The sequence below is a fragment of the Somniosus microcephalus genome, chromosome 16, assembly GCF_052327205.1.
Source record: "Somniosus microcephalus isolate GS21.2 chromosome 16, FLI_Smic_1.0, whole genome shotgun sequence".
Classification (NCBI taxonomy): Eukaryota; Metazoa; Chordata; class Chondrichthyes; order Squaliformes; family Somniosidae; genus Somniosus; species Somniosus microcephalus.
The window spans coordinates 106897928-106908250 of record NC_141002.1 but is presented as its reverse complement, the minus strand read 5'-3'; the positions used below and the strand labels follow the sequence as shown (position 1 = coordinate 106908250).

The 10323-nt window shown below is 55.0% G+C and overlaps 1 protein-coding gene across 4 annotated transcripts in view; it reads right to left on the bottom strand.

Annotated features, from left to right (window-relative positions):
* Positions 1–8990, bottom strand: part of rfx4 (regulatory factor X, 4) — a 149805-nt gene extending 140815 nt beyond the window's left edge. For 3 of the 4 annotated variants that reach the window (XM_086009695.1, XM_086009697.1, XM_086009698.1), the window contains exons 1-3: positions 8803–8990; positions 1558–1644; positions 923–983 (exon numbers count right to left, since the gene is read on the bottom strand). In XM_086009695.1, coding sequence (XP_085865821.1) covers positions 923–983; positions 1558–1644; positions 8803–8851 — 197 coding nt within the window. In that variant the 5' untranslated portion in view covers positions 8852–8990. The remainder of the gene's footprint in view (positions 1–922; positions 984–1557; positions 1645–8802) is intronic. The other variant, XM_086009696.1, reaches the window with a different exon arrangement.
* Between the last annotated feature and the right edge of the window lie 1333 nt (positions 8991–10323).

Genomic DNA, 10323 nt, shown 5'->3' with positions numbered 1-10323 from the left:
ACAGAGAGAGAGTGGAGAGAGTGAGACAAAGAGGGTAGAGAGAGAGAGAAGGGGAAAATAGAGAGAAAGAGGGAGGTGAAGAGAGTAACACCTGGAGTACTGAGAACAGTTTTGGTCTCCTTATCTAAGGAAGGATATACTTGCCTTGGAGGCGGTGCAACGAAGGTTCACTAGATTGATTCCTGGGATGAGAGGGCTGTCCTATGATGAGAGATTGAGTAGAATGGGCCGATACTCTCTGGAGTTTAGAAGAATGAGAAGTGATCTTATTGAAACATATAAGATTCTGAGGGGGATTGACAGGGTAGTCGCTGAGAGGTTGTTTCCCCTGGCTGGAGAGTCTAGAACTAGGGAGGCATAGTCTCAGGATAAGGGGTCGGCCATTTAGGACTGAGATGAGGAGGAATTTCTTCACTCAGAGGGTTGTGAATCTTTGGAATTCTCTGCCCCAGAGGGCTGTGGAGGCTCAGTCGTTGAGTATATTCAAGACAGAGAGCGATAGATTTTTGGACTCTAGGGGAATCAAGCGATATGGGGATCGGGCGGCAAATGGAGTTGAGGTCGATGATCAGCCATGATCTTATTGAATGGCGGAGCAGGTTCGAGGGGCCGTGCGGCGGAGCGGGCTCGAGGGGCCGTGCGGCGGAGCGGGCTCGAGGGGCCGTGCGGCGGAGCGGGCTCGAGGGGCTGTGCGGCGGAGCGGGCTCGAGGGGCCGTGCGGCGGAGCGGGCTCGAGGGGCCGTGCGGCGGAGCGGGCTCGAGGGGCCGTGCGGCGGAGCGGGCTCGAGGGGCCGTGCGGCGGAGCGGGCTCGAGGGGCCGACTCCTGCTCTTATTTCTTATGTTCTTATGAGAGGAAGGGAAAAAGTGAAGGGAGAGAAAGAAGGACGGCTCTCCTTCATTGATAAATTGACTTGAACTCACCACTGCAGGGTAGCGGGTGTGGAGTGAGGTTTCGAAGCTCGGTTGTTTTCCTTCTCTTCCTCTGTTAATAGAGAAACAAATAGAAGTGGTTATCCTAATCTGTGCGGCACATTCTTACACTAACTAGTAAAGCTCAGCCACTTTTCTTGTATTTATTTACTCATTCTCGGGATGTGGGCATCGCTGGCAAGACCAGCATTTATTGCCCATCCCTAATTGCCCTTGAGAAGGTGGCGGTGAGCCGCCGCCTTGAACCGCTGCAGTCCGTGTGGTGAAGATGCTCCCACAGTGCTGTTAGGGAGGGAGTTCCAGGATTTTGACCCAGCGACGATGAAGGATCAGCGATATATTTCCAAGTCAGGATGTTGTGTAACTTGGAGGGGAACTTGGAGGTGGTGGTGTTCCCATGCGCCTGCTGCCCTTGTCCTTCTAGGTGGAAGAGGTCACGGGTTTGGGAGGTGCTGCCGAAGAAGCCTTGGCGAGTTGCTGCAGTGCATCTTGTAGATGGTACACACTGCAGCCACGGTGCGCCGGTGGTATTTCATTCAGACTGACTGCTGATGCCCTTGGACTGTGCCCCATCTGGGGGTGTCTATCAGGGTCCCCTCCCCATTAAAAACTCCCCCAGTACTCACGTTCCTCGCCGATGGACACGTTTCCCAGGGGGGGGTTTGGAAACCGTTTGCTTTCACTCTCGTTGAGGCATCTTTCAATCCAACTCTCTGTAAAAGAAAACTCCGCCATTTATTTCGTCTTTCTGCTGAAAGAGTTGTTTGAAAAGTCAGTTTAATCGTTCGCTTCGGAGGATCTGATGTTAAAATCAGTGTTCCCAATAAAATCACTGAGGGGATTTTGGAGTTAGCGATTCCCTGGTCAATTTTTCAACTCATATTCACAGTCCCCTGGGACAGGGGTAACAGTCAATGGGAGAGGGGGTGGTCACAGGTAATGGGAGAGAGGCGTCATAGCCCCCCCCCCCAGGAAAGGATCACAGCCCCCCCCTCCTGGGAAAGGGTCACAGCCCCCCTCTCCGCCTCCCCCAGGGAAAGGGTCACAGCCCCCCCTCTCTCCCCCTCCCCAGGGAAAGGGTCACAGCCCCCCTCTCCCCCCCCCCGGGAAAGGATCACAGCCCCCCCTCCTGGGAAAGGGTCACAGCCCCCCTCTCTGCCCCCCCCCAGGTAAAGGGTCACAGCCCCCCCTCTCTCCCCCTCCCCAGGGAAAGGGTCACAGCGCCCCCTCTCTCCCCCTCCCCAGGCAGCTGTCTTCACATTACCACCATTTACACATGGCTGCGAGTCAGCTTCAGATAACCCACCAGCGCGAGCAGTATAACTCCGGTCAGCTCCCAATCTGACTCCCAAAGACTGGCCACTGAGCCCAATAAAAGTCAGGCCACCATTTAAAAGTCTTTATGGGGATTCTTGGGAACTTAAATGAATGTAGTTTGGATTATTGTTAAATGGGGGCAAGGAGCTGTCCCCATCCCATAATCATTAAAAATTTCACCTGTAGGGCTCGGCCAGGCGCAGCTGACAGTATAACTTGTATGGTGCACGGAGCATGGTGCAGGTACCGGTCTGCAGTGTGAGGCCAGACAATAACTCTCGGGACTGAGCGGAGAGAAGCTCCTGATTCCAATCAGACCGATTCCCGGGAGGAGGTTTCCCTCTGGCCGCCTGTCCCGTTCCCGGATCCTCATCTGGGGTTTAACCCTCAGCAAAATGGGCTGCAGAGCCCGGGGCAGTCCCAGCAGCAGAGCCCGGGACAGTCCCAGCAGCAGAGCCCGGGACAGCCCCGCCAGCAGAGCCCGGGACAGTCCCAGCAGCAGAGTCCGGGACAGCCCCGCCAGCAGAGCCCGGGACAGTCCCGCCAGCAGAGCCCGGGACAGCCCCGCCAGCAGAGCCCGGGGCAGTCCCAGCAGAGCCCGGGGCAGTCCCAGCAGGCGAGCCCGGGACAGTCCCAGCAGCAGAGCCCGGGACAGTCCCAGCAGCAGAGCCCGGGACAGTCCCAGCAGCAGAGCCCGGGACAGTCCCAGCAGAGCCCGGGACAGTCCCGCCAGCAGAGCCCGGGACAGTCCCAGCAGAGCCCGGGACAGCCCCGTCAGCAGAGCCCGGGACAGTCCCGCCAGCAGAGCCCGGGACAGTCCCAGCAGAGCCCGGGACAGTCCCAGCAGAGCCCCCCCCGGGCTGTCCCAGCGACCGGTGCTGAAGCTGCGGCTCTCTGATCTTAAACTTTGGCCGGGTCTCTTCTCCTCAGCTCCCCGCCCTGAGCTTAGAATGAGTTCTCCCGGACTGAGCAGGGAGGCTGGGCTGGGTTCAGGGGGAAGCGGTGACCTTATTGCCCGGAATAGTTGGGGTTTAGGTTCCCGGTTTGGGGCAGAAGATCCGAACTCTCTGCCAAGGGGCTGCGGAGGCGGATCCGCCGGCGGGATTGGAGCGAATCCCCGGAAAGTTGCTGGAAATGGGATCAACCCTCCAAACCGGCACCGACCTGCGGGTCCGGGGACTGAGTGTCAGTGTTGGGGTCTGTGGGGCTGGGGAAATGGGAGTCTGGTGGGCTGGGCTGGTGTGTACAGGGGTTCAGTGGGGTTTCCATTCCCTAGGTTATATTACCAGCTCTGGGAGTGTGGTGTCTGGGGGTCTGGGAGTCTGGCTGGGGGGGGGTCTGGGAGTCTGGCTGGGGGGGGGTCTGGGAGTCTGGCTGGGGGGGGGGTCTGGGAGTCTGGCTGGGGGGGGGTCTGGGAGTCTGGCTGGGGGGGGTCTGGGAGTCTGGCTGGGGGGGGCCTGGGAGTCTGGCTGGGGGGGGTCTGGGAGTCTGGCTGGGGGGGGTCTGGGAGTCTGGCTGGGGGGGGTCTGGGAGTCTGGCTGGGGGGGGTCTGGGAGTCTGGCTGGGGGGGGTCTGGGAGTCTGGCTGGGGGGGGTCTGGGAGTCTGGCTGGGGGGGGTCTGGGAGTCTGGCTGGGGGGGGTCTGGGAGTCTGGCTGGGGGGGGGTCTGGGAGTCTGGCTGGGGGGGGTCTGGGAGTCTGGCTGGGGGGGTCTGGGAGTCTGGCTGGGGGGGGTCTGGGAGTCTGGCTGGGGGGGTCTGGGAGTCTGGCTGGGGGGGGTCTGGGAGTCTGGCTGGGGGGGGTCTGGGAGTCTGGCTGGGGGGGGTCTGGGAGTCTGGCTGGGGGGGGTCTGGGAGTCTGGCTGGGGGGGGTCTGGGAGTCTGGCTGGGGGGGGTCTGGGAGTCTGGCTGGGGGGGGTCTGGGAGTCTGGCTGGGGGGGGTCTGGGAGTCTGGCTGGGGGGGGTCTGGGAGTCTGGCTGGGGGGGGTCTGGGAGTCTGGCTGGGGGGGGTCTGGGAGTCTGGCTGGGGGGGGTCTGGGAGTCTGGCTGGGGGGGGTCTGGGAGTCTGGCTGGGGGGGGTCTGGGAGTCTGGCTGGGGGGGGTCTGGGAGTCTGGCTGGGGGGGTCTGGGAGTCTGGCTGGGGGGGGTCTGGGAGTCTGGCTGGGGGGGGTCTGGGAGTCTGGCTGGGGGGGGTCTGGGAGTCTGGCTGGGGGGGGTCTGGGAGTCTGGCTGGGGGGGTCTGGGAGTCTGGCTGGGGGGGGTCTGGGAGTCTGGCTGGGGGGGTCTGGGAGTCTGGCTGGGGGGGGTCTGGGAGTCTGGCTGGGGGGGGTCTGGGAGTCTGGCTGGGGGGGGTCTGGGAGTCTGGCTGGGGGGGGGTCTGGGAGTCTGGCTGGGGGGGGTCTGGGAGTCTGGCTGGGGGGGGTCTGGGAGTCTGGCTGGGGGGGGTCTGGGAGTCTGGCTGGGGGGGTCTGGGAGTCTGGCTGGGGGGGGTCTGGGAGTCTGGCTGGGGGGGGTCTGGGAGTCTGGCTGGGGGGGGGTCTGGGAGTCTGGCTGGGGGGGGTCTGGGAGTCTGGCTGGGGGGGTCTGGGAGTCTGGCTGGGGGGGGGTCTGGGAGTCTGGCTGGGAGGGGTCTGGGAGTCTGGCTGGGGGGGGGGTCTGGGAGTCTGGGACTGGGAGTCTGGGCTGGGATCGAGTGCTGTGCTGGTGTCTGCTGGGGTTCCCATTCGCAGCTCCATTCTTTCGGTTCTATTCCCAGCTCTGGGATGTCTCTATTGTCCCAGTTTTGATCGCCACATGCTCGCTCCCCCTGCACTCCCACCCTTTGGCGAAAGGAAACTGATAATAAATATTTTGCTTTTTCTCCAAATCTGATCCGCTCACAGGCCGAGCGGTAACCAAGGCAGCGCCGCTCTGTCCTGGTAACCCTTGGCAACGTGTCCCTGGATACGGCGGGATACTTTCCTACTTCCTCGTGGCAAATTTTGGTAAGAATTAATTCACAGATCACAAGGTGCAAGACTTGGAATCCTTCAACAGTCTCTCGGGAGCAAATTCCATTTCATGGTGAAACTCTGGGACAAGAGTTTGCTGAACTTTGGGAAGAACAAGGGCGAGACTGAAAGAGTTGCAAGAACTGGAATCAACTTTACTTTGTGGAGGATCCCGAGAGCGGGGAAAGTTAGAGAGAATTTTACCATTTCAAAAACAACGCGGGAAAAGCGGGTGAATTCCTCATTTCTGCCCAATTCATGAGCGCCAATTCCCAGGAACTGATTGATGAGCTTTTAGAAGGAATTCGATGTCTTATTTCTAGAATGTTTTATAATCCACAACACTGGGATTAAAATTAAAATACACAATCTTTAGGTGGAGTTAAAATGTAATAAAGATCATGATCGCCTCCCAGAACAAAGTTGTGATTTAGTTTAGTTTAATCGCCCGCTGATGGAGGCAGGATTTACACCTCGCCTCAGATTAACTTCACTCCTGATGGGAGTGAATTCCCCGAATTTCGGTGAAACGGTTTAATTTGTTTTACAGAAAGCGGCGAGAGAGCCGGCAGCGAGGCGGAGCTGGGATTGTGAGCTGGGGATTGTGAGCTGGGATTGTGAACTGGGATTGTGAACTGGGATTGGGAGCTGGGGATTGTGAACTGGGGGTTGTGGAACTGGGATTGGGAGCTGGGGATTGTGAACTGGGATTGGGAGCTGGGATTGTGAACTGGGGGTTGTGGAACTGGGATTGGGAGCTGGGGATTGTGAACTGGGGGTTGTGAGCTGGGGATTGTGAGCTGGGGGCGTGGAACTGGGATTGGGAGCTGGGGATTGTGAACTGGGGTTGTGAGCTGGGGATTGTGAACTGGGGGCGTGGAACTGGGATTGGGAGCTGGGATTGTGAACTGGGATTGGGAGCTGGGATTGTGAACTGGAATTGTGAGCTGGGGATTGTGAACTGTAATTGTGAGCTGGGGATTGTGAACTGGGGGTTGTGAGCTGGGGGTGTGGAACTGGGGTTGTGAGCTGTAATTGTGAGCTGGGGATTGTGAACTGGAATTGTGAGCTGGGGATTGTGAACTGGAATTGTGAGCTGGGGATTGTGGAGCTGGGATTGGGAGCTGGGGGTTGGGATTGTGGAACTGGGATTGAATTCGATCCGTTTACAACTCGTCCAGGAATCGGTTTCTAATCGGTGGGCGAAAACAGGCCGGACATTAAAATTCCGCCGATTCGGTTTCTGGTTTATCATCGACACACGGAAAGTGGATCTGAAGAAAGAAGCGGATTCAGTTCGGGGACAATTAGAAAATGCTCCGGGCCACAAAGTTCTGGTCGGAATCCGAGGGGAAATGTTCAAAACTCCGAGAGGGGAGAAAGTGCCAACTCCGACCCCGGGACAAGTTCATTTAAGCAAAGTTGAGAAACTTGAATCCACCCGGGCCCGGAGTGAGTCTGGAGTTCCTTATCCCAGCGATGCGGTTTTTAAAAAAACGCACAAACGCGATGAAAATGGGCCGTTTTATTCACAAAACTCCACAACTCGAGCCGTTTCCCCGCCACATTAAACTCGGTTCGCGAGCAATTTGTGGCGATTCTCCCGGAGAGGCCAAAAATCTGATTTGGGTTTTTATACAATGAGAATGTCAAGTCCCAGAGCTTCCTCCAGACAGAGCGGGTTTAAAACCCTCTTCAAATTAATTGTTCCAATAAAGTCTCTGAGTTTGGCAGATTCCACTTTCTTAAAGTTAACTGTGAAGATTTGTTTATTTGGCGAATTACCTGAAACTAAATTATTTATTTGATGCATTAGTCCTGAAAATAATGCATGGATTTGGTGGATTACTCAGGAGAAAGTATTTCTGTGCTGTATTCCTCTTGGAACCAGTATTTATTGGTGAATTCCTCCTGAAATTAAAATATTTATTCGTTGAATTCCTCCTGAAATTGGGAGATTGACTCCTGGGTCTGGTGTCTGAAGGGAGTGGGCAGTTTTGGGACATTGACTCCCAGGATCAGATGCAGAATCTTGGACCCCGCTCACGGTTTTATTGCAATTCACATTTTGGGAAATTTGCAGCGATCGAAAACATTTCACCGCCATCGTCACACAACCCGCGGACTTCGCCAAAAGAATTGATCAACTTTATAAAGTCGCCGCTCGCAGGGTGAAGCCCCAGGGACTGGTTGGGCTGCTGGTGTTCAGCGGATCACTTGGGCCAGACTTGGGCCTCACTCACTGTCACATTCTGGTGATGTCCAGAGAATTGGGAGAAGACACAAAGACAGAGACACCTTGGCATCGAGACTCGATCTGGAAAGTCCAGCAAGTCTGAGAGGCGCATTTTGCAGAGATCTCGCGAATTGACTTCTAATTTTTTTAAAAATCAATCTCAAAAAAGTTTGCTGGAACTGAGGCGAGAAAACACGCCACATCCTGTCATGAAAAGCTGAACTCGTGTCTTACTTTGGGACGAGTTGGAATGTATAATTTCTAATTCAACACGTCCCCTGGCAACTAAAACACAACAAAGGGGAAAATGCTCGATAATGTGAAGCCTTTCTCTTACTGTTTAGTTTTTTTTTTGCAGTTCACCCCTGGGATTGTTCTCCTTGGAGCAGAGAAGGTGAAGGGGAGATTTTGATAGGTGTTCGAAATCAGGAATAGATATTGATGGAGTAAATAAAGAGAAACTGTTTCCAGTGGCAGGAGGGTCGGTAACCAGAGGACACAGAGTGAAGGTAATCGGTAAAAGGACCAGAGGGGGAGATGAGGAGAATTTTATTTACGCAGCGAGTTGTTGTGATCTGGAACGCGCTGCCTGAAAGAGCGGTGGAAGCAGATTCAATAATAACTTTCAAAAGGGAATTGGAGAAATCCTTGCATAGGAAACATTTGCAGGGCTCTGGGGAAAGAGCAGGGAGTGGGATTAATTGGAGAGCTCTTTCAAAGAGCCGGCACAGGCCCGATGGGCTGAAGGGCCTCCTCCTGTGCTCTGTGATGACCAGACCCATTGAACTAACATCCGCATCGCATCTGGAACCGGCACCTAATGCGAAGCCAGGGATAAAGTCACCCGAAGTAGCCTCAGTGGGAGACTGGACAGCCTGCTCCATTCAGCCCAGACCCTGGCTCGCCAAGAAACCCCCCCACCCCCGCAAACTGGGCTCCCCTTCCCTGGGAGCAGCGGCCCAGAGCCTGGTGCAGGGGCGGTTGGCAGCTCACGGGGCAGGTGGGGCCTCCATTGGTCCCACTCACCTCCCAGCACAACTCGAGCCCAGCACAGAGTGCAGGGAGGGGACTCTGGCCAGCCTTTGGCACTTGGCAGGAAAGTAACACAGGACCAGACTTTACCAGGAAAAAGTTAGAGTAACAAGGAAAAGAACTGTCAGAAACAACTTCAATCCGTTGCCAGCATTGCCCTCTTTACCAGGAATGCACTGCACCGACTTGGCGAGACTTGCTTTAGAATAACTGCGGCGGGAGCTTGAATTCTACAGGCGGCGCCCGCTTTTATCTTAATTCTTCATCAAGTTGTTCCCGGTTCTCAAAGAAGCACCAACCTGTGGAATCCATGTCGGAATCTTCCAACAGCTCGCAGTGCGTGTTCATCTCATCTCCTGGAGACCTCGGCCAGGTCCTGGGCTCCAGCTCAGGGGCTCTCTCTCTGTGTCTCTCTCTGTGATAACTCTGTGTAATCTAGCCGAGCCAGACCCGTCAGAATGTTTGCTGATGTTCCCTGGGAAAAAGCATCATTTTATAGGAGCCCCGATGAGAGCTGTGTCATTGATAGGCCGGCAGCGTGATGAATGGCAGCTCGTCAGATGCCCAATGTGGCTGGGCGCACTGTGGCCCATTGTGATGGGATTTTGAATAAGAAAAGGTTAAAAAGAAGGGGGGCTTAGATATACGCAGGCTTCGGATTTCGTCCTCCGCCTCCCATTATACCCGAGCAACTTTCTTTCTCTCTGATTTAAACTCCCGGAGCTGCTCTCGTCTGCTCATTATGGGGTCTTAATGAAAATTGGCTGGGTTCTGAGTAGTTTAATGCTAATCGCGTTTATTGGCGCCCAGTGCAGTCTTGGCCAGTTAGTTCTCGCCCTCTATCCACAAGACCAGGGCTGGAACTTTCTCTTTGCGAACTGTTTTTACAAAACTTTGTGTGTTCCTTTATGGGTGTTTAAAAAAAATATCTTACTTTAATTCGATGCAGTTTGTAAATGTTCTCGGCTCTCCAGCCGCTTATATTTGGTGTTTGCCCGCAATGCCAAAACTTTCAGAGAAACGGTGAGCTGGGCGCGGTGTTGAAATTTGGGAAAAAGAGTTGCTGCAAAAGTCGAGTGAGTTCGCCAAGCGCTGCCAGTGATTTGAATATGAATGAAGCTCAGAGAGAATAAGAAGGATTAGGGCCGAATCTCTCTGAACCTTGGACAGCAGCCGGAGCCCCGAGAGGCTGTTGGAGTGGGAGAGTCACAGGACTGCGGTCCGCACATATCTCAACATTTTATACAGTGACCGTCGCAGCAAATCCGACCCAGGAGAGAATTCTTGGACTTTAAGGTGTGTCGGTATCTGAGACCCGAAATAAACAGGGGCTCAGTGTCTGCAGTGAAAGGCAATCTTTGGCACACACGTCTCTGAGAATTGTACAGAGAGATGGGAACCGAAGCGTGAGCCACCCCAGGAGATCCTGCGGTACATTACATCCCACGTTGACTCTGAGGAAGGAAGGCCACTCTGATCTGTATTTCACACCAGATTCCTGGTTTACACCAGTCAGTTTAACACTGTAGGCACAATATTCAAATCAAGGCCTCGCAGGGTTAATGGTGCCATTTAAACACATTTTATTCATGTGGGAGTACCCTATCTGTTACATAAAACCAGACTCCTGGGTTTGTGTTAGAGTAGCTGGTCTGATTGCCGGATTGAGGGGAGGGTTTGAAGCAAGTCTCTTGGTGCAGTTCTCTGCTCCGACTCCTCATCACTTTCATTCTAATTGGATTGTTAATGGATTGCTGATTCCACAGCGCTCACACCTCATTAAGATGTGATTAGTATTGACAGGTTTAATCTGTATCCAA